We start from the raw sequence: 26,847 nt of genomic DNA, 5'->3' as shown, positions 1-26,847 counted from the left end.
GAACAAAGCAATTGCATAAGCACCTCCTAGTGTTCATGCAGAGAGGGATCTCAACTGGGGAAAAAGAAACATTTCCTGAGGAAGATCCAGCCCTGTAAAACTCACCTTTCTGATACATATATATAAGCAAGAACTGTGTAAACTACTTTCCTAAATCAGGAAACCCAGCTGGGGATATCTAGGCCAAAACTCATGGGGAACTCTGCTACCCAGCTTCATCCCTGCTTGCACAAGAGGAAGACTGCCTAATGACCAAGTCATCGTTCAGTCCCTCTTCCTGCAGCATGCTGGTGAGCACTCCGTGATAAAAATGACTGTCTGGCTAGGAAGTGAACAGGTCATCACAGGCCGCCAACACATCTGACGTGGTTAAAGAGTCATACAGCCTGGGGAGAACCACGCAAGAAAGGTTAAAGGCTGTGCTACTGAACTGTAAGAAGCCTTTCTTTCTAAAAATAAAAACCAAATATTCTACCTTATCCTTGTCCCAGTGGTCCAATTTCTAAAAACAAAAAGAACTAGAGATATTTGAACGAACGTGGAGTAAAAACTAGAATTGAAGCCAAGTGAAGAACTTGAGCCTGGTGATGACCCGCTTAGATGAAAGCTGCCTGTACAGAACAACAACTTTCTGATGGCCAAGAGCAGGTTCTCAGTTAGCCCACATTTATATTAATTTCCTCACTTCACTGATGGCTTCTACCTGAGCTCTACAATGCTCCAGAGGCCAAAGCCACTGCACTCCCAGAACTGCTCCTCAAGGCACCAGTGAGAAGTTTCTCAGAAGCGTTTAAGTATTTTTCCTCTTGAAAAGCATTGTCATCTGGCCCTATAATGGAAAAACAAACATTTCTGAAGCCTCTATCAACAGATATTACAGCAATTTGCAAAATATCAGCTACCTTTTACTAAAGAAAAAAGCTCTTGCTCTCATAAGGCTTCTTATGGACAGCACAGATGAGAAGTGCACGCAGTCCTGAAGGCTGCAAGCAGACTAGAAGCCAAAACTACAAATGGGATTGGATACAGAGCCACAACTCACAAAAAGGTCAACCCAAATTTTACAAACCAAAGCAAACAAACCACAGAGAACTACCAGGAGGCTCTCTCAATATAAATAGGCTGCAGAAGAGGAAGGCAGTTTTTTCTGAGAACAATGCCAACATCTACCCGAGGGTTGCTCTTTCGATTCTGAGAGTGAATAGCTGCTTGTGCTTCATGAAACCACTTTTTCCTGTATGAATAACTTATAAAGGTCACTGTAGCAGGCCAAGACAGTTGAGTTTTTAGGCCTTTGTATGAGACACACAGTTTGAACTGGTTTGTAGATAACTTGCAATTGCACACAAGAAATGAAGCAGCACATTTTGGACTTCTAAATTCATGGGATGCCTACACCAATACCGACTGGTCACGTCTGTAACCCTGTGATCCTTGTTAGATGTCAACGGATGCAAGTTGCTGTAGTGGCTGGTTGCCAGAGCGGCTGCACTTCTTTGATGTCACATTACGTAGATTGTGGTTTTGGGAAGCTCATCCTTCCTCCCAAGGCTTCTGCTGTTTCAGATCCTTGTTGGGCACCTACCTTTACACCAGCCCCATCCAACACCCCCAAGAAGGAACAGCAGAGCACACAAGCATTCCTGAGTCAGGGTTTAGAGGAAGCCCATCATGACCTGCAGCAGACAGAGGCAGCTCTGCACCTTCCTGTCCATGACTTACAGAGAAATGCCGTACTCGCAAGAAAAGTCACCCTAATGGAAGCTGCAAACTCCGTCCCAACTTGAAATATAGGCAAGTAGATGAATCCAGTGCTAGTGAGTAACCCACACATCATGGCTGCGTGCATTTTCATGCATCTACAATTTATTGGAATTTTTTTTTAATAAGTTAGAACAAAACAAGTTAGGAAAAAGCTTTAAAGAATAATGCAAGAAATGGCTCTTCACACACATGCTGGACAAACACCTCACGCTAACTGAAAGTATCAAAGTAATGAAGATGAATGCTGACCCCAAACTAATCACTGCCAAAACCAAAATAACTTGACAGCAACAAGTGAGAGTACCTGAGCTTACGGAAACAGACTGCCCATTTGGCCTGAAGAACAGAGAAAACTCACCCCACTAAATAGGTTCTGAAAGCAGATCTTGAACATAAATATTCAAGTCAATCTCTGGGCTAGGTTTTACAAACTGCTGTGTGCCAACGCCTGAATTCAGCAGTGTTTTTTTAAGGCTCAAAAATCAACCAAGTACTGAAGGAGTTGGTACATTCAGGAAACTTGTAATTAGACTTAAGACATTAGGAAGTGAGATGGCCTATCTTGGAATATTTGGATTTTAGATTTACCTTCTAAAATAAGGAAGCAAGGAAAGGGCTATGTGGTAAAGCAAAAACCTGAAATTACACCATGAAGAATTTGAAAAGGGGTGAAAAAAAGGAAAAGCATTTTCTCTGGGTCCCAAACAGGCAGCGTTACCTGTTTCACCTGTAATCCAGCTCTCCATTTGCAGAACAGGGCTAACAGTAGCTAGATACCAGTTTAAGGCACTGCCACCAAACCCCAGCACCACGGGTGCACAGTGAGATTGCTGAGACTCCAAACATCAGCACCCACAGACACACCCAGAGCGTGGCAGGGAGCAGGAGCTGGGGGTGGTTACAAGGGGCTCATCTCGCTGCAAGAGCTCTTGTACGCCACGAGGTTATCGCCCAGCCTCTTAAAATAGCCCGCTGGCTGCTTCACTGCAGCACCACGTGCTCTGCCCACAGCTCCAAGGCCATCACATGCTCACGTGTCATCTGGAGCAAATGCATTCAGTGTCAGATGATGCGCAGCTTCAGGATCAATGGAGGAGAGGCTAGAGATGAGGCACAAGACAAGAAGAGCCCCACTGACCTTAAACAAGCACCGCGTGTGGCCTACTGCTTAGCAGCATGCAGAAGTGGCTCGCCTCGTGGTGCACACACCACCTCTACTAAAAGGAAAAGTATAACTGAAGCAACAGGAAAATGCTCGTACAGTTGTGTGCTAGCAGCTGGAGGTAGCAGGCTGAAGGGGAATTGGTTTTTTGAGGTTTCTGGCACGGGGCAGGATTTGACTCACCGTGATCAGAGCATGCACACAAAGAAGTGGGAAGGGAAAGGCAAGGTGACTTAGAAATTCAAGAAGAACAACAAACAACAAGGGAACGCTATCCCCTTCTGCTCAGAGGGGATTTATCAGAAATCTCGATTGCTTCCTGAATATACTGTGGGAAGTGCCAAAATAAAGAACAAAGGCTTGCTGAACTTCTATGCAGCCTGTTGAAGCTTTCATTTATGATCGCCAAAAGGAAAACAGCAACCCCAAAGCATCGAGCAGAAGCAGAGCAGCCCCCAAAAATGAGAATTCAAGTTTCTGTTGGCTCCGAGTGAAGCCCTTTGTAACACTGCCATGATAAAATCCACTGAGAGCTGTGCGTGCACTCTGAGCTGCAGCTCCTCTGAAGATGTTTTTTCCTTTTCCATTCTCTGCTTACACCTTGTGCTTTCAGCAAGCACAAATGCTGCTAGCAAGAAGCCCAGGGATCGCCCCCTCTCTTCCAGACACCCACAATAATGTGAACCAGCACTTACAGAACAAGCTTTGGGAGAGCAGGCACAGGGTGCTGTTCAGGGACAAGCCTCACCTCCTTCTGAGGAAGTCGCCACTGCAGGGCTGGTCTGGCTGCCTCAGCAGCAGCGGGAGAGCTCAGCATCCTCGGGCAAGGAGCAGGGAAAAAAGCAGAAGCCGATTTGCTGCAGCAAAATGCAGCTTGGGGCCATCCAGCAGCAGCTGGGTCATCCCTGGGAGGGGTGGAGCAGACACCCTGGGGCCAGGTGAACCATTCCTGTGCAGGCGTGCAAGCCCTCTCATCAGGGCAAGGCTTGAGGCAGGGAATTGCTCTTCTTCCTGTCTCCCAGACCAGTGCTTCCACACTGTCTCATGCTCATTTAGCACGGGATTGATTCATTAAACTCTCACAGCAGCCCTATCAAACAGCTGACCTGGAAGAACACTCACTGGGGAAGTGGGAAGATTGCTCTAAGTTTCAGGAGCTAAAGCAGCCCAAAGCAGGGCCAGATTAGCACCTAAGCTCATGTGTAGGAGGGAAACATTTCGTCTGGCAGGGGAAGACGATTCACTTCAGGCACTGGGAAATGTCACAGTTCAGCTATTTTCCAATAGGGAAGACTTGGCTACAACCTCCCCCAACCCAATCTTCCAACATCGTGCTCATGTTCATTAATGTTCCTCTAAAAAGACTTCTGAACTCTATAGACTGTGTGAAGTTTTTACGAACTTTTCCAACATTAATAAATGATCGCCTCTAGCAGATCACAAACAACAAATAACAAATCCACAGCGATCCTGCTTATTCACAGTAATGCCTGGGGGCACGAGCTGAAGGGAATCGAGAAAACCTTCCCAAAAAATTAGCTGCTGCAAGGATCGTATGGCTCTGACTCACGGGCTGATGGGCTGGGGACCCCAGCTGGCAAGGAGAGCTAAAGGCATTACAGTGAGCAGACAGCCTCAGCACTATCTCAGTTACTCCTTTCCACCTGAATTTTCTTATCTCCACAGCCCAGCAATCTTCTAGTCTCATGCCATCTTACCTATTACAGATGCCCTAACTTCAACATCCTCTCCAAAACACCACCTCTCCCACTCAGACCCTCACAGAACAGCCCTAAATCCAGCCTGCTGCTTGTGCCACGTCCTACCCACCTCACCAACACCACCTGGACCCTGACCTGAAGGAGTTGCTGCCTTTCCTCAGCAGGCACCGAACAAAGCAGTCATCTGGTCAACAGTACCCACGTGGGGGCATCTCGCTGCCACCACCTCCTGCAGCCAGGCGGCTGGATGGAAACTATCGGGCCAGGAAACCATTTGTCTGCAGGCTCTGAACCTTGGGACATCCCAATGAAGACTCAGACACAGCACTGTGGGCTTCTACCAGCTGCAATTCAGTGACTGGTGTGGTTGTTTCAGCATGAGTCCTTTGTTTCTCTCGCAGCAACATGCAGGGGTTGAAGCTGCTTCTCCTGGTGGAAAGGATTTCTACCACAGAAGAGCAAACATTACATAGTAATACTTGACCAAGATGTTCTCCCAACAGTTCATCTCAGGGACTATCAGCATTTAAAAGCTTTAAATAGATTTTGCAGACTTCTCTAGCCACTTCTGTAATCCATGCATCTTCGGCTTCTATAAAAACCCACAGAAATCATCAGCATGGTTTGGTTAGAGTGTGAAGAATCACTTCCTTCCATTTGCTGCAACCTTGCAAATTGCTTGTTTCCCACCCCCCCCCCCAAGTAACCCTTTTCTCCTGCACAAGAAGTAGAAATTCCTTACTTTTTCTTGTAACGCTTGGTGTTAAATCTTCAAATGGCAGACTCCTTGCTTTCCTTTACATACAACATTTCTCCTGGGAACTGCTATAATATAACTCACCACACATGCCAGAACAGGTTTTTGTTGTTGAGGATACCCAACTATTGAAGTTAATCAATAGTTGAATTCATAGACAAATATTGTTAGCAACCCGGTCCTAACAACAGCAAGAACACCACTTCAAGGGGGTACCCGAATTTCACTGGCATAAATAGATGAGCCCCAAATTAGCTGTCCCACCAACAGATGAGAGTCAGTGAACAACTGCAGGTGCAGGATCAGCCAAATCAGGAAGCCCAAAGGAAACAATGCTGGAAATAGTTAAAGCCTAAGGCTACAAATGAATTGCTTTTGTTATTTGCATACTGCCTCCACATCTCAAATACTGCTCTGGTCCATCACAATGTGGTGGAACAAGAAAGGGTACAGAGATGCAGCACGGTACACATACTGCAGTGTCACACAAAGTTGTGTATATTGTGGAGATCACCCATAAAGTAAGAACAGATCCACTCTCAACTGCTGAGGCAGCTGAACAAACAAAAGAAAGGTTGGGTTTTTGTTTTTCTTTGTTGTTTTTAAATAAAATGCGTGGTTAAACCATTGAACTCATTGCCATTGGATGCTGCGGAGGTCAAAAAAGCTCAGAATAGCTTCAGAAAGACACACAAAAGCCACAGGAGGTCCATGGAGCTGTCAAAAATACAGGGATACAAGTAACATCCATGGCTCCTCGAGAAGCTCCTCAGCTACAGACTGTAAGTAACTGGATAGATTTAACAGAGTCATGCTGTATTTTGATCATTTCTGATACCTTTTCTCCCAAGCACCTACTACAGACCACTATCTCTGGGTTGCAAGCTAAACAGACCTTTTATCTGAATTTGTACACTCAACCTTGGAGTACTGCATCAAGGTTTGGTGCCCCCAGCACAAGAAGGACATGGGTGTATTAGAGTGGCTCCAGAGGAGGGCCATGAAGATGATCAAGGGGCTGGAGCACCTCTCCTACAAAGACAGGCTGAGGGAGCTGGGGTTGTTCAGCCTGGAGAAGAGAAAGCTCTGGGTAGACCTTACAGTGGCCTTTCAATACTTAAAGGGGTCTTATAAAAAAGATGGAGAAGGACTCTTCACTAGATACTAGGTAGATAATGATAGGACAGTGGGGAATGGTCTTAAACTACAGAGGGTAGATTTTTATTAGATATTGGGAAGAAATTCTCCACTCAGAGGGCAGTGAGGCCCTGGCACAGGCTGCCCAGAGAAACTGTGGCTGCCCCATCCCTGGAGGTGCTCAAGGCCAGGCTGGATGGGGCTTCTGGCAGCCTGCTCTGGTGGGAGGTGTCCCTGCCCACGGCAGGGGGTGGAACCGGGTGAGTTTTAAGGTTGCATCCAATGCAATCCATTTAATGGTTCTATGATCCTTAGCTCAGCAGTCAGGTTATTCCTACATTTTTAACCTCCAAAATCAAGATAGAGAAAAAAAAAGTTTTTCATCACTACAGAAAACCCCTCTGTAAGACACTGCTCAAGCACCAATAGCTAGCCTTTACTTCCCAGAGTCTCAAAGCACCAAAACACCAAACTACCCACAATAAATCTGGCAGTATGTTTTCCTTACACCACTACAACCGCACCCTGCTACCCGAAGGGGCAACCCTGACTCGGTGCCCTCCACGGGTGCACCCCACACACCTCCCCTGGGCCATGTTTAAACAGCAAAAAGCCCAGGCTGAGCCTGGAGACACACGCCATGGATTATTACCCTGCCCCATCTTCACTGCTGGTACTGCCGAGCCGAGATTGTCGGCTCTAATGGGACTGCTGCTGGAGGCTCACGTCTTCCTCAGCCAGACCCAAGCTGAGCACAGTGTATTGAGGACGAGGCTTCAAGAGAAACCAAAAGCCCAACGGGGAAGCACTTAAACCCGAACTGTCATTTTCGGAACACCTTCAGAAGAAAGAATACCAGAGGCATCAGGTGGAGCTGCAGCATCCCCAGGCACAACTCATCACAGAAACCACTCTGCTGACAGAGCTCCACCTTGGGGCTGTGGGATCAGAGCAGGCACCCTTAGCTTCAGTCACGCGCTGGAAACAGAACCCAGCCTCAGAGGAGTTCAGCACAAAACCAGGCAGGGTGCCCTGCGCAGGGCAAAAGGAGGCTTCACACCAAGCAACGCCCGAGGTGATGCCCTCCTGCTGCCCCTGCTTCTTAACAGCAGGGGCAGTAACATCTAGACTGGCTACAAAAGAGGGAAAAGTTTTTCTGTGTCTAATCACACCCAAAAGCACAGCCTATGACTCAAAGATAAAACAAACCAAGAACTGTAATTTATCACCCATTTAAAGCCTACTGCAGCCAGTGCCTTACACTGACCAAATAAAAGCAAAGGCTTCTCCCTGGTGCCCAAATGGGTAAATAGCAGAAGCAGGCTGAATCCACAAAGCTGCCCCCTGGGAGCTCTTCGTGTGCTGCTGGATTGCTCCGGGAGCAGCAGGAGGCAACTGCAGCAATTTTTAATCTAGACTAGGACTGCAACAACGCAATGGCACAGAAAGTGATGGCAGCAAGACTTCAAATCCTTAGCAAACGCAGGTACTAAGGAGCTACGAATAAGCTATTCAGTAGCACAGCTTCCATGTGCAGAACCAGGTTTGTTCCGTGTGCCTGGCACAGCGATGCTAACGCTCACCTTCTGTGGAGGATCTCATTCACCTCTGCCTAAACCCAAATCTCACCCGAACACTCACTGTGTATCCTCCTCTTTCCCAATCTAAAGCAACAAACGTTTGCAAACTTAGAGCTTTCCGAAGTCCCACTGCTTCCTCTCGTATGAATGACAAGTGGCATCAGATGCTGCAAGTAGGAAGAACTGAAGTTACAGGATAATTTATCAGAGCACAATACGCACTGCTAGGCTGAAGTCTTTCCAAAGGGACATTCCAGAAGCAGCAGAGAGCAAACATGCAGCTCCAACAAACTGGAATTGCTTCAGAGACTTCAGCAATACTATCTCAAAAAGCTGTTGGCTCAAGCATTATCTTCATGGAAGACATCACCAAGAAGTTGCCTTGCATGCAGAAGAACACAGTTAAGTTCTTTCAGAGGACAGAAATCCTTTTAGATATGTTGCAAGAAACAGAAAGCCAAGCTAACAACAACAAAAAACCTAGGACTGTATTGGAGTTTTCCAACACATCCCAACTCGGAGTGAACAATCCTAAGTGAATACCCTATTTTTAACCTCTTAGGAGAGGAAAATACCCTCCTGGAAACAACACACTGAGGTTTGAAAGGAAACATCCACCATTTAGACACATCCGAGCGATCAAATAATGATGAAGACACACATCTTATTCATTTTTAAGAACAGACTGAAAATGCTTGTTTTGTACAGTAAGTTAGTCAAGCAGCCCTGGCTTTACACCAGCCTTTGCAAGGCTTCTGGAATAGCCTGCCTCATTTCGTACAACACTGGCATGCTGCCCAGTCCTGCACACCTGGTAAAATACTACACACACCGTACATTCTCCCTATCTTAGTGCCTTGCAGCAGAATTAGTTCTGGAGCACCCAGAAAATAAATCCTGCTATGAAGATTGCTCTTAAAGCATCCACAGTAGCTCCTGCAGTACCTTCTGGCAGCTCTAAAAGCAGCTTCCCCCAGACAGAGACACCCTCTAACCTGTACCTTCACCAGCTTTTAAAACTAAGTTCCCACTTTTTAAAACTGAGTTCCTACAACACGCTTCAAATGTCTGGATTGCGCCTAAGTAATGCAAGTTCTGCTTCATGACAACTCATCACCCTCACTCTGGGCTCAGCCACCAGTGCTTCCCAAGTGATTTAACCCCTAAAGGCCTACTAAACACCCTAGTACCTTCCAGTGCAAGGGTGTCTCCCTTGCAGTGCCATTCTGCTGCCCAAGGCGTTCTGCCCAACCCTTTTCCAGCTCTGACAGCAGGAACCTGCAGCTGTGCTCACTGCAAGCTGCTTGAGCAAAGGGTTCTTCAGCTATGGAAGACACCAGCTCACTGACTCCAAAGGCAGGCTGCATCTGCTTGCATGGATCCCCTTGGAGAGGCTGTTTTAAAAAAGCCAGGAAGGCAAGGGAGAAGGGTTTCATGCTGTGAGGGGAATGTCACTTCGTTAACTTGCAGGAACAGCACGTGAGGCAGCTTCTTCAAGACTACAGAGCCTCCATATTCTACTGAGGCAGAAGAAGTGTAGAAAGATGAAAAAGGACCTTAATATTAAGATCAGGATCATTTCAAACTAACCTCAGCGTACCTCACCTCAAGCATCGCCAGTTTCCTGAAGGCAGGCACTGCCGTGAAGGTGCCATTATTTCTCTTGGGTAGTTTTATCCAGAAAAACTGCGAGAACACCCCTGTAAGGAGACCTGCATTAACCACTACCAAGAACAAACCCGAACTTCAAAGCCATCACAGATGGCAATTAGGTGAACATCAATCCTGCTTCAGGACTCTCAGTGGTGAAGCAAAACCACCAAGGCCCCATTTCAGGTGCAGAGCACAGCAGTACAACACCACTCCAACGGCTCCAGTCCCTCCAAAAGACACCCAGAGATGCCAGGCAGGCTTTACAGCCTATCAGCAGGCCGTCCACAACCAGAGTATTTTGGTTACTTTACTACAGTACATATTTTGCTTACTTTAACAAACGTTTATGGCTGATTTGGGTCAATTTTGTCCTGCTGAAGCACTGCATTAATGACTGACGATGATACCACAGCTCCTCTGAAGGCCAACTTACAACCCCTGCACAGAAGCTTCATCTTCAGGTGATGTGCACTACACAGGGGTGTGAAATCTTGTCATTAGTACACGTGTGGCATCAAGGCTGGCAGCCCCATCAATGCTTTACAGTAATAATTTTTTACTTTCTCTTCAGCTTTCTTGAAGCTCAAACGTTTGCGAGCTATTTCATGAAGTGCACTTGCCTCGTGCTTTACCTGATTAGCAGTGCTCTGTGCAGACCTTCCCCATTCTGCCCTTACTAGAAATGAGAACAAGAAAATGATGCTCGTCAGAATTCACCTTGGGGGAATGCAAACTCTGAAACACTTCAGCTCCCCTTGCTTTGGATCTGTCCTAGCTGTCAAAGTTTCTCTCAAAAACGTACCAGAAACTGTCCCCTAAGAAAAAGATGGAAAAAAACACTCAATTTTAATCAGCTTAAGACCTTTCATTTTTCTTCTTCTCTTTAAACCAACCTATCTGCATGCCAAGGAAAGACTAAGCTTGTCAGAGATTCCCAGAGGACTCCACCTGCAGAGGACAGAGCAGAGCATTACCCAAAGTCCCTAAATGTTCAGATGCTAACACCAAAAGAGGGAGCCCCTATGAGAAGGTGACAGTCCAACTCCATCACCAGGACACACCAGCTGGATGCAGAACTGAGGAGACAGGGAATGGAAGAATGACAAAGCCATGACTGTGCTACGTCTCATTTTAGGAAACTGATTTTCAGATGTCTGCTGTCTCCCTCTCTGTCCCCAGAGGGACGAACATCCCACGCACCACAGGTCACCCTCTGGAGGGGTTTCTTTTGTTGCCTGTAAAAGGCAGGCTCTGCCTGGGTTCAGGAATAGAGTAAGACTTGTTTTTTTCCACCTAGAAGCGATCTGCATATTCACTGTGCAACTGAACATTTCCCTCGAGGTCTCTGTCCCCATTCAGAACCGAGGACAAGGCAGGTCAAAGGATGCATCAGGAAGCCTTAAAATGCCCTGACTGGCAAATTCATTTCCCAGCCCATCCCTGCCATCCAGGATGCCCTCCTAAAATACTTGATGACTGTGAGGATCCAGCACTACGGGGGAGTGTTGCAGAACATCCACGCTATGATTTTGCCTGCAAACTACGATTCCAGCTGTATCCAGCACCAGGCTGAGGCCACCTCCTGCAGCCAACACAGGGAAGAGCACCCGACAACTCTCCAGCTGAAACCAGGACAGGTTCCTCCAGAAAACCAAGCAGTGGCACGTTAGCACACACACACAGTGGGGCCAATAAGATTGTTACGCCGAAACCAAAAAGCTCTCTTCAGTCTTTTCAAAGCCTTAGTAGCATTCACAGCTACAATAATTTGAGGGCAGTCTGGCACAAGTTACTTTATGGTCCCGAAATGTTTTTAAAAACCAGTCTGTGTCACTGTAAGTTACAGTGCTCTTTCTCATTCCTGCCTCAGATGGTGCTTTCCCTAGATCTGAGGGTTTTGGACTGCTCTAAGGGAACACCTACATTTTCTTCTTCGCTTGCTGACAGCAGCTATAAATAAAATTACAATCACTCACTTAATTGAGAGTGACATACTGACATCTGAAAGCAGGGTACTTCTCCCAGCAAGCAGCATTACCAAAAATTAAAAGATAAGCCATCTTCGCATGCAAGCACAGGCAGGAAAGAAGTCAGCAAGCTGACAGGCCTCTTCCAAACTGCAGAGCCCTCTAAGCCAAGTAATTAACTCAGGCCATAAATAACACCCAGATGTGGTCAATTTAACTATCAGCAGTTTACAATATCAAAGCCAGCTAATTACAACAACTTTGTATCGTAACAATGAAGGATTGCTCGCTCGGGTCCGCTGCCAAGTCCCACGAAGGCTTCGGCTGTGTTTGTACACCCAAGCTACCTTCTGCGAGACGTCCGTGTGACACGGGAACTAGCCTGAGGAAAAAGGGGGGGGGGTATTACCCCATCCCTGCACACTCAAAACGCTTTAACATACACAAGGAACCTGAAGAAGTGACAGCAAACAAACTGCACTGCGATTTCTGCTTTTACGCTGCACATGGTCATCGCTTCAGTGAGTATTTCCACTCCGTGCAGCTACTAAGCACACAGAACCTGCAAGAAAAATATGTTTCAATGCATTTTGCATGGAGACCCAGTTAGTTTAACAGAGGTAGGAGCATTTGTGGCTGCTGGTTTAAATAAAACTGCTCCTAGGCACTGCGTGCCAATAGGCTTTCAGCATTAGGGGCTGTCTTTTTCCCTAAACCTCGTTCTTATTCATCGCTTGAGCAAACAAGCAAGAGTGTCGGGGGGTAGGGGGCTGATCAATTCCCCCTCAAATCAACCTCAACAAGAGGTTGCACTACCTGTAGGTGGAGGTGGCCTCCCTGCTGCTCACCCACTGCCCCTACAAATGCTGGTGCTGGCACCCAGCGAGGAGAAAATAGCCTCATGGCTAAATAGTCCTGATGGGAGAAAACAGCCTCAGTCACCAGAGACCGGCAGGGAAGCAGCAAGCCCTTAACAGCGACCATGGCAGCTCGTGTAGAAATACAGCAAGGGGTGCTCCTGCTCATAACTCATTAGAAATACACACAAAACAGGCTAAACACAACAAAATGCAGTAAGAATAACGCTCGGGCAGTAGCTGCTTGCAGCCAGAGTTACAGGGAAGGCCAAACACTGAGCTGGTGGAAGCCTCCCACCTGGCCCTGCCTCCCTTACAGGATTACCAAAACCAATTGCTTTTGTTTGAATATTACAGCAGGATTTCAGACCCCATCCAGACAACTGCCGAAACACACAGCCTTAACGACACGGCCCTAATTCCTCCTCTTTTTTTTTTTTTTTTTTTTTTTTTTTTTTTTTTTGTTTTTTCCCCCTCCAATTGAACCACGCTCTCTACCCCAGCAGCATGGGCTTGGGGGAAGCAGGACTGTGCTCTGTGGGCAGTGTGGTTGTTTCCTCTTTTAGGGGGTGGGAGGGAATGGGCTGGATTCCTGTGCTGGAGCAGGGAACAAACCCATTTGTTTCCTAACTGGGACCCAAAAGCAACTCTGGTCAATTGTTTCTGGATGCTACGCACAAAGGAAGCCAAAAAATTAAGGGATTTTTCTCGGGTGGTGGTTCCCCCCTCGACTTCAGCTACAGCTTATGGGGAAAGAAGGCTCAGCCAGATGTTTCACCTGCTGGATACAAGTCTTCATCTTTAGCCCAGCCCGTCAGGAAACACAGCTCACTCTGTGAACACCTGGCCCCATTTTCCAGATGCAAAGTCTGTCAGTGGGGTGAAAAGACCTTAGGAAACTATCTAGAGCACCCCAAAAAAGGATTTTCCCCTTTCTTTTTTAATCCACCAGCACTCAGTCTGTATTAATGCTTGGCCCACAAGACGGCACTGACAGAAAGACGCCGTTCTTTCTTCTCCCCTCTCCCAGAGCAGGCTGCAGCACTGGCCCTGTGCGGATTCAGAGAAGAGACTGCCACCTGCTGAAACACCCCATCGCCCTCCCACAAACCTGGCTTTCCCTCTGGACCTGCTGTCGGGACACCACTTGTTCCACCCGAGAGGACTGAGGCAGCACGGCTGAAGACACCTCATTTTCAGTAACAGCAGTCTGAGGTTACCACCACCAGTTTTCTCTACCACCGAGAATGCTTCAGTATTTCCCGGAAGATGCAAAGACCTGGAAAAAGCTGGCAACATAAAAAAAGGCCCATTTCCCACACTGGGCAGGCTCACTGTTCCAGCTCTCAGTAGCACTGACATCTGATGAAACATCTCCATCCAGGTAGCTGCAGTGAAACGGAGAGTTCAAGCTGGGACACGCAGGAGTTAGGGAGTTATCCTGGTGTTCAGCTGAACTCGGTAAGATCAGATTAATTCCCCCCAAGGAAATGCAAAAATCACCATATTCTAAATAGGTCTTTTCCTTTAAATTAGAGGAAGTCAGCGAGGTGCTTTTCTCCTCTCAGCAAGACAATAATGCAAAAATCAGGCTTGCAAAAGCTCGTCTCCAGAGCAGACTGCACAGCACCTTTCCCACACATACCAAGAGATCTGCATGCAAGCAGAAGTCAGGAGTAGTTGCTAAGCTGAAAGCGTTTAAGGAATCGCAGCAAATCACAGACCATCTAAATTAGATATTGCATCATATCCACACAGCATCAACCTAGAGCACCTCCTAAGTCAGAAATAAAAATCAAAAGAAGATTCTGCTGAAATCGGTACACAAAAGCTAAAGCCACAGCCTGTTTCTGTGGACTCTCTTCTGGATAGTTCGCATCTCAGGTCGTCTCCAAAGCCCCTGTCCTGCCAGAGCTGTTCTTCAGCCTAGGGGAAGCTGAGGGGAGGCCTTATGGCAGCCTGCAGCTCCCTCACGAGGGGAGCAGAGGGGCAGGCGCTGAGCTCTGCTCTCTGGGGACAGCGACAGGACCCGAGGGAACGGCATGGAGCTGGGACAGGGGAGGGTCAGGCTGGGGGTTAGGGGAAGGGTCTGCACCCAGAGGGTGGTCGGGCACTGGGACAGGCTGCCCAGGGCAGGGGTCATGGTGGTCCTTGTGGGTCCCTTCCAACTCAGGACATTCTGTGTGTCACACACAGGCCTGGGAAATTCAGCTGACACCTAATAACGAGATAATTGCATTCAGCACACCCAACTGTGGTTGTACAACCTCAGCTTTACCTCCATTTCTGCTTACAGGACACCCGTCAGTTACATTTCTTACAAGTCCTGAGAAATACGTGAGGAAGGTGGCAAGGCCTCTGGAGCACAACTTCACGAGTCACCTGTAAAAGCCACGACAGCAACCAGCACGACCACAGCCATTCCCTGGAAAGGGGCAGGGAAAGAATAAGAGGCAGCGAGGCTCTGACACGTGCACAGAGCTGCCCCCCGGAGCACGCTTCACAGCCCAGCACTCACCTCGCAGCAGGTGCTCAGGGCCAGGCAGAGAAGAAGATCAGGAAGTGAGCAGACCGGCCCTTCCCCGCCGAGCTTCCCAGCAGAGAGCTGGAGAGCAGGGGAGGGTGAAGGAAAGCAGACAGCCCGAACCCCTCTGACAAGGCAGGAGAAGAGCACGAGCCAGCAAGCAACCCTTTGCGTTCTCTTTTCTTTCTCCACAGGGTCTCTGAAGCTCTGCCCAAAGCCTCCTCCCCTCCAGCTCTCTGGTTTCCCTGGATTTCCTAGCTCCCACATTTCCCCTCACATGATCAGCTCCTCTTCTACCAAAAAAGCACGGCCACCCTTTAGTGAAAGCCGTGGGCTATATTTGAGCGTACGACTGCAGCGCTGAGATCTGCTGTGCGCTCTGCATTAACAGCACAACACACTTTTTTTCCCTTTTAATTGCAGGACGAGGCTTTATTCAGACCTCAGGACTAAAACCAGCCCCACAAACAAAGCGGTTGCACTGAGGCCTCTCCCAAAGCACAGGGCAATTCAACCGGGCAGTGGCACAGGGTACCCTCAGCAGACATATCCCAGGCGAGAGGCGGAGCAGAGAGGAGCAGCACATCTCTGCAGCTCTCCCTGTGTGCACTGAAGCGTCCTGGAGCGGGTCTGCCCTGCCACACACCCCCCACGTGTGGCCCACGCAGTGAGGGCGGATGGATCGACGTCTGCAGCAGGCTCACATTTGTGCTCCAGGGGTTATGTCAGCACGCAGTGCACAATAATTTGAAGGTATACAAACATTTAAGGTCTAACTCAAAACTTCTGAACAGATTTTTTTCTCAAGGAACATTCAATACAGACCCTAAGTAGTCAAAAAAAAAAATGCTAGCACATTCCCCAACCATTTTTGTGACAGTACTCTGTAGGGAGGCACACCCCTGAAATTCACTTTTGTAATTTTTGTGAGAGTTTGGGGTTTTTTTTCACCCCCCATTTCAAAATTTCAGTGTTTAAACCAGTATCAGGTGCTTCTGAACACGTACTTCAAAGAAAATCGTTCCTCCTATTTAATGAAAGCCACTGAAATCAGTGGTTTGCCAGCCATAGTACAACACAACACTGAGTGCTGCAACAGCTCAGGCAGAACCCCAAAAAAAAAAAAAAAACTCCCCAGGAAGAGAAAGAAGGTTAAAGGGAGCAGGGTGAGAACCTGAAATGCTGTCGGGCACACTCGTGTGAGGCTGTGTCTTACACACTAAAGCTGTGCCAGCTTCTGGCACTACCAATCCTCCCTGCCCCACAACGTGTGGCTCTGCCTCTGTCACCTCACCACGCACAGCGCCATGCGAACAGCACACAGATGTGGTTTGACCTTAAAAAAAAAAAAAAGTATTCTTAATAAAAAGAAATAAACTTTCCCACCATGTTATTGTAGGACACCTTTAACAAAGTAATATTCAAAGCCTTCTCCTCAATGGGAACACAAAGAATTGGTGAACTTGTGAATCACCGCTCCAGGCGTCCTCTTTATGCACAAGAATCCTTCAAATCACACACAGGAGCCACTCTAAAAATGTGTCTAAACAGCCACGTAACAGCACCCTCCTGTCTTCAAAAGGATCCAAGATGTACTACCAAGACTCCAGTAACACAAGTCAGGCTGTACTTGACTTATTTATGATGAGCAAAACAGACCAAGAAAATCAAGAAAGAACTGCATGAAACAGTCACGTGCAGAACTGTACCAGTACATGAGGAAAAGGACAGAAATCGGGAAGGGGGGAAGGCAGTGGACACATCTTGAACAAAAGATGTGTAAATTCTTTGTATAATCCCTTTCTTACCAAAAATCTAGCCAAGATCTCAGTCTCCAAATAAAAGCTTTCCAGTGTTTAACTGGAAGTAAATAGCAGTAACTTTAAAACATCAAAATGCTGGAAAATATTTACAACAAAGAAGCAGAAAGGCGCTCAGCTAAGACATCTGGTAGCACACCTCCCGTGCTAGAAAGACCTTCTTTCTACTGGAAGGAAACCAAGGAGCAAAGCTAAAGAAAATATTTCTCTGACAAGGCAAGACGAGAGTCTGAACAAGTGCCAGAAGGGTAGGTGTGTGATTGAATTTCTATAATATCATTGTAATACTGGCCTGAAGCTCTTCTGCACGAGAACCCTCGCCGCTCCTGATTCACTGGCAGACGTCAGCTAAGCTCATTCATGTTAGCAGCTTAGCTCAACCTAGATCTTAGTTCAATTTGCACCTTGTACAAATGGATCTCCAAACGCCAAGGTGCACAGTACCTTCCCAAAGCCACACAGGCAGCAGGACTGCAGCCGTAACAAGCTACAGAAATGCACAAGGCTCAGGGAGAAAAGTAACATCGCCTAACAGATGATCTGCCATGGCTGGGTGGGGAGGGAAGAGAAAGACAGGCAAACCTGCTCCCAAATGATCACCTGGTCTAGCAGAATATTGGCAGCCCTCACAAACTTCTCCCCAGGGCCACAGCTGCGTTTCAGGCACATTTGTATATCTTGATAGAATTCAGAACCCTTGAGACTTCATTTCCCACATTTGCATGTGGTGTTCTGAACCTTAAGGGTAAATCCTTCAAGATTTACAAGAGACCAGGCTTGCTTTGTTTCTCCTTTAATAAATTTACTAGAGAAATAAAATCCCGATTTCGGCCTTGCTGCCTCTGTAATAAGGTGACCAACCTGAATGACATAGGCACAGGTGTGGAGAAGACTCTCAACTCCTTGGCTCACCTATCTTTCTCCATGAGCCAGTTGCCATCTTTCCCATCAGTGTAACAGAAATACAAAGTATTTTGGAGCTCACGCCACACTTGCAGTTGAGCAGGCAATAATCATTTTCCTTCCATGAAAGCCAGCAGAAAAATGTTGCAAGATAGGACTCGGGAAATTTGAGGAAGTAGGACTTGGTGGTGTTCACAGGATACATCAGCTGTTCGCTCCTTTAAACAAGGGACAGCAACACGCAGCTTTGTTCTTCTATTAACCTATGTTTAACTGTTCCCCAAACAAACCTCTCTGCTGCTGAACTAGACAAAGATTTCTCTAACGGCCTGTTTTTGGCCTCACAAGCTGTTAAGCAGCTCTGATCAAAGAAAGAGGAAAGTACATCTATCCAGGAAGCTGAGGCTCGTTTGAAAAAGGAACAAACCCCGAGTAATGACACAGGTACAAGACAATCATTACATATTAGGGCTCCAACAGGAACAAATGCTCTGTGACCGTCACCTTGTCATTTCTGTCTCCTGCCAGACTTCTGTGGAAGATGCTGTGTGTCTGCAGCGCGTCCCACACCAATTACATGGATCCACTGATATTCCTCCAGAGCAGAGTCCACCACGCACAACCATCATGCTGCAAGCCTTTTCCCTGAACCCATTTAGCCAAGCAGGCCTTTCTTCCTTTAAAGGCAACATAGCTAAGTGTTTTTTTCACCCAAAGATAAAACTGTGTGGGAAAACGACCCTTAAAAGAGGACTGGGAAGAGCAGCATATAGCTACTGTACCTCCCGGAGGAAGCCGCGCAGTAAGTTGTGAACTTGCAACGCGGGCAGCTGTTCCACAGTCTGTTCCATCGACGTAGACATTTGTCGTATGCAACCGAGCTTCGAAGCTTTAAACTGCTCCACACTCCAATTATTCTAAGCAAACATTAACAGTTTCCAGAAGGGGAAAAAAAAAAAAAAAAAAAGCAATATGGAGTTCCATATTCAGGCCCTAGCTGAGATCTCAGGAACATTTTTTCACAAACAGGTCTCATTTTTTAAGCCGTACATGAGAAATCTTTATTTTAAAGAAGTATTAAAAGACAATACTTGCAGAACAATCTTCTGATTATTTATTGAAACTATTTCTGCCTTACCAACACAGATTTCAACTTACAAAAGATTACTGCAAACTCCAGATTAAGCATTCATTTTGCTCTGGAACACTGAAACATCAAGTACTGCAGGGGCAAAAAGGAGCCATTGGTTCCCTTTGAGGAACAGGGGTCCTCATTAGCATCTGAGCTATCCTTTCTGGATATGCAATTTAACTGCTCAGATTTACTGAGGGAGAGGAAGCAGATGGTAACTTTCAGACACCTGAACATTCCCAGGCCAAGAACATTTCCCACCTCTGTCCCTTATCTTTATGGTAGGAAGGCAGAAGCCATCACATCCTCCATAAATGGACATAATATAGGAAAACATTAAAAAAAAACCCACCTACTGCAGCACAGCCCTCCATCTACCACAGTCGTTCATCAAGTTCTCAAACATGCCATAACAGAGGCTCCAAAGGCAAAGCCATACAGACTAAGAAGCAAGGAGCTCTGACACAGCTTTGTCAAACTACAGTTCTACTACATCTGTGACTACTTCAGATCTAGGAACTGGAAGTGCTTGTGCAAGGCTGACCCTTGGCTAAGCAAACCAGTGCTGTCTTTGTACCACACTCCAAAAACCCTACAGAAAATCACCCAACCTGGCCACATATAACTCGACACCAGTCTCAAGTAGAGCCATGCAAAGCTCCACAAGGAACACGTAGGAAAATCACATTCACAAGGTCACATTTCCCAGCACCATTCCAGAGCTCCCTCTGATACCTGCACTGTTCACATATCTCTTCTGTTTTGATGATCACAACCACACCCACTGGTTTATCAGCCATTTATACTCACCATTAACTCTTCAGTGGTGAATCTGCCCTCTGAGATAATCTGCCCCTGAAAAAAATCCCTGTCACAGTTTCCAGAGATGCTCTTCACTCAGTGCAAAAACTGAAGGCAACCTTCAAAGCGAGCAACCAGCCTCTTCTAAAGCCTGACCGGCAGCAAGGCAGCGTTACAGACACTGCACGGAGAAGCTATGGCACCTCCCCAGTTCCCACAGCGAGCGAGGCAGAGATCCACGAGGGCTGACTCACACCTTGTTAAAGGAGGCAGGAAAAAGAAGCCCAGGCTCAGCGGTCCTGCCAGATACCCACTTGTTGAGTCCGGGCTGCCATTCCTCTCATCTTTGGCCACAGCTAGGGGGCTGGAGAAATTAATGAGAAAACAACAGGGAACAGCCAACCTGGGAGCACACCCAGAGTTCGTAAGGCTCGCACAGAAGGCTCCATACGCCCAGGCATTTGTGCCCCTTCCTGCCAGCCTCTCACCTCTCCTGGTAGCTTGGGAACCATTCCTGCTCCGACACGCTGAGCTGGAAGGCAGAAGAAAGGAGTTTCCGGCAATCTGGCTGAGAAGCCCCTGAGGCCACGTCAACAATTTGGTTATGCCCAAAAAATATTCAGGTTCCGAGAGGAAGACCAGAATTATCTTTTTTTTTTTTAAATCATTTTTCTTCACCTTCTCAGCACAAGAGCTGACAAAAGCTCACCACAGCTACAAAAGACCGAGCTGCAACGCTGCCTGCTCCCAGCCTGGTACCACTGAAATGACTCCAAGCTTGGTGAGACCTGCCCGAGGGGATGAGTGAAGAGAGGTGGATATCCGTGGTGGTTTTTTCCCACCTTTGGCTCTCCTGTTTGCAATACTGCATTTATTTCTGAAGGGAGACTCGATGGGTCTCCCTCACCGCCTCACTCTGCCTCACACACGTCCACTACTTGAACCTTAGATCGGCTCCCACACGTGAAAGCTCAAAATATGACTTTGTACAGGTGTTAAAAATTAAAAATTAAAATTAAAAAAAACAGCAGCTGTGAGGCAAACCAGAAGGCTTAAGACAACGCAAAGCTGTCTCCTGGGGAGCCAACCCTGGGAGGGGTTTATTTGCCTCACATTTTATTTGCCCTCTCGATTTTAGAAGATTTTTTCTTTTTTTAGGGGGCATCAAGCCTTATTTCACAAGGAACGGGATGAAAATAAAATAAAAAAGGCAGGTTTCAGATCTTCCCCCGTGCCAGCAGCCGTCCCCCCCCCCCCGGGCGCCTCCATCTTGTGTCGGGGCGGCCCCGCAGCCCCTCTCCCCCGTGCCCCCGCACTCACCTCCAGGCGGAGGGCGGCAGCGCAGCCCCGCAGGAACTCGCGGATGTTGCTCAGGCACTCGGCCTCCGTGCGCGGCTCCGGGAACACCTGCAAGGCAAGAGGCGGCCGTGCTCAGCGCGGGGTCCCCCCTCCATCCCTTTTTACCATCCCTTTTTTTTTTTTTTTAATCCCCCCCCGGCTCGCCCCTCACCTCCCCTCCCCTCCCCTCCGCGGGCGGCGGCGGCGGCTGGGCAGGGCTCGACCCGGGAAGTAAACAGGGAGCGCAGGAAATGGCGGGCGGGGCAGGAGCCCGCCTCCACACGGGGCGGGATGAAGGGAAGGGAAAGGGAAAGGGAAAGGGGGAGGCTGCGGGCACGCTCGCTGCTTGTTAAAATTAGGGATTAAAAACCCAGCCCGCGGCCGGTTGGCTTCACCCGGCGTGGCTCCGGAGGTGCTGTGAGGAAACGCCGCGTCCCAGCCCACAGAAGGCGCCTGAGGAAGGGGAGAGCCCTGAGGGGGCTCAGCCAGGAGGTGTCCCCTGCAAGGTGCCCACAGGAGCCAGACACACGCTGCACACACTCACCGCCACTCAAATGCTGTGTGCGTGTTTGTGTGTGTGCAAGGACTCACCCCCCAAAAAATAAATAAATCACCACTGATTTCTTACAAAGCTTTTACCACAGAAACCACTGCTCAAACCATGAGGTAACCAGACCCACAGCCCTGGACGCGTAGCTCTGTTTGAGCAGCAAAGCCAAGAGCAAAAGTGCACTGGAAGACATTGGAGGCAAAGGTGGCTCTGCCACCATCACATCCTTTGCCTACACGGCACGCTGGAAAGGAAGTTTTGTTACAAGCACACCCGTATCAAGGCAACACAAACTCACACACAATCCATCGCCTCCAGATGATGGGCATCCAGAGTGCCTGAAACTTAGCACAAGGCTGCCTCCAAACACTGCATCAAGCCAAAGCCGGGCCTTCCTGCAGAGCTAGTAGAGCATCACAGATATTTCCGACCCTGTGGTACTACAAGCATTGACAACACAACAGCATGACAGGCTGAACAAAGGTATGTAAAACACAAGTTGCTCTCACTTTCTAATCACAAAATTCAGATTAATTTTAAATGAATGCCTTTATTTCATAATACAAGGAATTGCTATCAATATCAACTGAATTACAGAATCACAAAATTGTCTATGTTGGAAGAGACCTCAAGATCATCGAGTCCAACCTCTGACCTAACACTAACAAGTCCTCCACTAAACCATATCCCTAAGCTCTACATCTAAGCATCTTTTAAAGACCTCCAGGGATGGTGACTCCACCACTTCCCTGGGCAGCCCATTCCAATGCCTCACAACCCTCTCAGTAAAGAAGTTCTTCCTAATATCCAACCTAAAACACCCTTGATGCAACTTTAGCCCATTCCCCCTCGTCCTGTCACCTGGCACAGGAAGAAGTCTCCTTTTCTCAAGCAAGCACACACACACACCAAGTTCCTCCAATTATTTGGTACTATGATATACTGCTGTGGGTTAGGAATAACCATAACCCTTTCATTATAAAAAACATAAAGGGAATGCCAAAGAAGTCTGACGTGAGTACAACAGCCTAAATGGGAATCACAGTAAGTTTGGAAAAGATACAAACAGAAACAGAACCCCCTTGGAAATATGATGAGCTTCATCCCCCTTGCATTGTTTTTGCCAGTTTTGTGTTTATTGTTTGCTACATGTTTTGATTGCTCCAATTAATTTACTTCTTAATTTTCTTAGGCAATCTCACGCTTAGCTAATGATCCCAACACCCGCTGTTAGAAATGTTTCTGGAGAATTCTGTTAGTAACTCCTGGCTTATGCTTCTGGCATGCTCCTGCCTCATATTGCTGTCTAACATGGGACACACAATAATTACAGAGTTGCAATCTGTAACTTTTTTCTTATACTGGTTGCAAAATATCTGGTTTTGATCTCCCTTTACAGGTCATACTGCCTCATCCCTTTTTTAGTACCCGCTATTTCTTGGTTGCTTCTACTTCATCAAAGCCTCTTCATCCTTAAGCTTAAAATTACCCATGATCTCCAAGCAAGAATAACCTCTAACAAGAAATCACTTGAAATCCAGATTTCTCTTAAAAGAAACAAGCTTCTTGCTTCATAATGTAGTCAGGTGTCTCAACACTCCTTATTCCCAAAGTGCTGAATAAGTCAAGCACCAAATTCAGTAATGGCGAGAAACCCAGATATGTGAATGACTACCTCAGAAGAAACTGCACATACCTCATAGAAGATTTCACAGTACCAGGGAATAGGTCAAAAAAAAAAAGGATTAGGAAGGACACCTGATTTAGAGGGCAAACAATTATGATTAAAGAAACAATAAGAAAAAAAAAAAAAAAAGCCAAACATGCCAGATATGTCTTTGAAATCTCAGTCCTACCAGAACTCAAATGCATGTTTGCTGTTAAAAATCATCTTCCCTCAAAAAGAATAGAATAGGTTATGGTAAATCTTTTAAAACTGTATTTTTTTCTCTGTCAAAACAAGGGAGGGTAATGGACTTGAGCAGTACAGGGGGGTGACACAAGCAGGCTATATCTTCTCAGCTCTATGGGTACAGTGGCATTTTTATCCAATGGGAGACAGAAGCATATGGGTAAAGAATCTAAAAATATCGCAGCATTTGTATCCTGCTGGAAATGTGAAGTGTTAATGATCCCATAAAAAGAAGCAAATCCATTAGGTTATTTAAATGGGAAACCTCAATGTGACTCCAGCAATCTTCTACCAAGAAGCACGATGACCCGAGCAGCACACGCAGAACCTCTGACTGCATCTCCAAGTTCAATTCTGTGGGCCAAGTCAGTGTTAAAATTACACCTGTGGTAGCAGACACTTGATCCCATTACAGGCAGCGACACAGGTAGCATTTATAGTCCACGGACTATTCACAACGCAGCATAAATGCAAGCAGAGCACAGGCAGGCAAGGATTAGTCTGCCCAAAAGAAAGCAAACACATTCAGAAAGCCAGGATAAATAAACCAAAACCAAAGAGGGTCATACTCCAACATTACTTAGCTTAACAGAAAGCCGATTGCATGCACGTAAAGGCAATGAAAAGAAGAGGTTGCATGCTTTCCTCGCCGGTGTTTGCTTCCTCCTCTTGCTGTCACAGCCCAACGCTGTCAGTTCATTAGCAGGGGCTGTCATCTTGTTACAAGCCTATACCACCCGCAGTACAAAGAAGCCTCAGTGTCCAACTGGAACCTCTACGTGCTAGAGTAACACAAATAAAAAAGAATAACTGTAATTAGAAAAGACAGGACTTCCAGAGGGACCTGACAGATTCTTAATTAGGGACCGGGGCTCCACAGAGGAATCCAGCACAATGAGCAGAGGCAATGCACAGAGCGGCAGCAACAGCCTCAACCACTTCGTGGTTCAGGGACAGGTTCTGATTAAGCCTTCATCCCTCGGGGAATAGCTCTAGAAATGATGGGTAGTTCAACAAGGACACGCATGTGAGGCACCACAGCTGTCAAGAAGTGGACTACATTGTTCTCCATCTTCTCTGGATGGTAAAAAATGTATGATACATATAGATGGTGCCCAGCTCTGTTACCTCTGTTTTGATTCAGTTTAACTCTGTAATTTTAATCAACAACAACAAATGCATAAAGAAGGGCAAAGCAGAGACAGGAAATACTGAGAAAAGGAACGACAGGGGCTGTCTCAGGAAAAATGAAAAAGGCTACCTCTTGGACAACAAAAGTATGCCAAGAAAATAAGCAAGGAATGTATAACAATAAATGGGTTTAAAACACAAAAAGATATCCCTTTGATTGCAAAGAGTAAACTCTATAAATTAATAGCTGCTGATGTCTTCTACTTCCGTGTATGGAAAGCTAGCTGTGTACTCGCATTCATCTGATGAGCAAAATGGGCCAACGTAAGAGAGGTCTTTCAAACAAACTGGAGTGAAGGCAGTAGGAAGAGACTGATTTTTGAAACTGCTGTGTAGGAAGCTTGCTGTCATTCAGTCATTTATCTAGCATGGCACACAATGTGTACAACACGGTTCAGTACAAAGGGAGACCGTCCCAGTGAGAAGAAAGCAGAACCAGCAGCGAACAGAAGAGGGACCTGCCAACTAGCAGGTGTGTCCAGCAGACACTTGAAAATGTCCTGTGCCGGGAGCGTGGCTTCCTGAGGCCAAAGTTCAAAGACTCAGCCTCCAAGCAGGCACGCTAGGGGAAAAATTCCTGTAAAGAGGCAGTCCTGCACTTCAAAGAGCATTACGGAAGAATGAAATCATAAGGGGACGTGTTATGGATGAGGGCGCTGTCCTCTGTCACTATGTGCCGATCATTTTTCCTGTTCATTCTGCCCGTGGTCTTTTTTGCACCGTATCCACCCAAGACACTGACCATAAGGACCCATCCCTTGGGGCAGAGACACCAACAGCTTTCAGGTTCCTGCTCTGTCCCTCCTTCCCACAGCACCCATCCGCATCAGTCAGATCCATCAGGGACAGGAAAGAAAGGAGCACAGAGCCACGGTCACAGCAGAAGGTGCAGCTGCGCTTTAAGGGTCGCATCACTCACGCCTGTGGCTGAGGAGCATCCTGCACTCAAGCCAAGACTACGGGTCTTGCTTGTGAGGTGGCACTAGCAGGACTCTGCAGTTAAACCAAAAACACGGAGCGGGATTCTTAGAAAGACACATTCTGGGCTGTAGGCACCTTGATGGAGCACCAAACCTCACAATGAGTTTGTCTCTGCTGTACAGTGGCTCTTTAGTACTGATTTTTCCAAATCTATAAAGCCCGCTGCCCACAAAGTTTTCAATAATCAGCAGCACAGCAGCTGCTGTGTGCTACACACCTGCACTCTGGCACAAGGAAACCCGTGCTCTGAAAACCCAGCAGCAGACACGGTGTACAAAGTGAGAGCTGGATCCAATAAAAGACTCTCACAAGCCATACTCCAGCAACCAAATTTTTAAATTCACAGTGCTCACTCAGAAAAATAACCCACAGACCCAAGAAGGGAAGGTAGGTGCCTTAAAATACAACCTAAATTTCTTGTATGCTGAGAAGGACACCCAGACTGAAGTAAACCAAGAATCAAGCCACCTTTCAACCCAGCAATTCCAGTCCCGTGTTTAGCCCCACTTTTTTGCCCTGCAACCTTATCCCACTGATCAGGAGCCTACCACCCTTCCTTGACCATCCCGTGGGCCATACCAGCTAACCAGCCACAGCTCCCTGCTCCCTCAATTTCCACCCGGTTAGAGCAGCTGGAACAGGAGCGCTTTGGTTGTCTGAAGACTTCTCTAGCTCCAAGTTCTTCTGCACATGTTCAAAAATGCCCCTTTGTTGGAAACAGCCCTCAAAACACCAAGTTCAGCTAATGCTGGCAAGTTTGGGAAGGAAATTTACAGCCCTCTTAAAATGCCAACCACTTCTGTGGCAGCCTTGATAAACTGGTTCTCTGAGTCTTACACAACACCTAGAGCCACTTTTCTCTTTAAGCTGCCTTGTGGAAATGATACCGTGAGACTGATACTGCTGTTTGAGATCATCCCTTCAGATCTGCACCTGTATTAAACAACGCTCAGGAAAACAGTATGTTCTCTGCAGTGGAAGTTACTGGATTTTTGTTACCTTCCTTGGACCCTGGTCAAATTCCCATCAAAGTCTACAAACAGACTTCCATGGGACAGGTATTTGATCGCTCCCTAAGATACAAACACAGTAAGTTA

The 26,847-nt window shown here is 47.1% G+C and overlaps 1 protein-coding gene across 8 annotated transcripts in view; it reads right to left on the bottom strand.

Moving 5' to 3' along the window:
- The window catches only part of ARHGEF7 (Rho guanine nucleotide exchange factor 7), a 110,944-nt gene that overhangs the window by 77,865 nt on the left and 6,232 nt on the right, over window positions 1–26,847 (bottom strand). For 4 of the 8 annotated variants that reach the window (XM_027444149.3, XM_027444159.3, XM_027444163.3 and 1 more), the window contains exon 2: window positions 21,099–21,185. In XM_027444149.3, coding sequence (XP_027299950.1) covers window positions 21,099–21,185 — 87 coding nt within the window. Of the gene's footprint in view, window positions 1–19,787; window positions 19,833–21,098; window positions 21,188–21,288; window positions 21,426–26,847 lie in introns of those variants that run through there. The other 4 variants (XM_027444154.3, XM_072031986.1, XM_027444174.3 and 1 more) reach the window with 4 other exon arrangements.

This window comes from Anas platyrhynchos, chromosome 1 (genome assembly GCF_047663525.1).
Source record: "Anas platyrhynchos isolate ZD024472 breed Pekin duck chromosome 1, IASCAAS_PekinDuck_T2T, whole genome shotgun sequence".
Lineage (NCBI taxonomy): Eukaryota > Metazoa > Chordata > Aves > Anseriformes > Anatidae > Anas > Anas platyrhynchos.
This window is presented reverse-complemented; position numbering and strand designations above follow the sequence as displayed.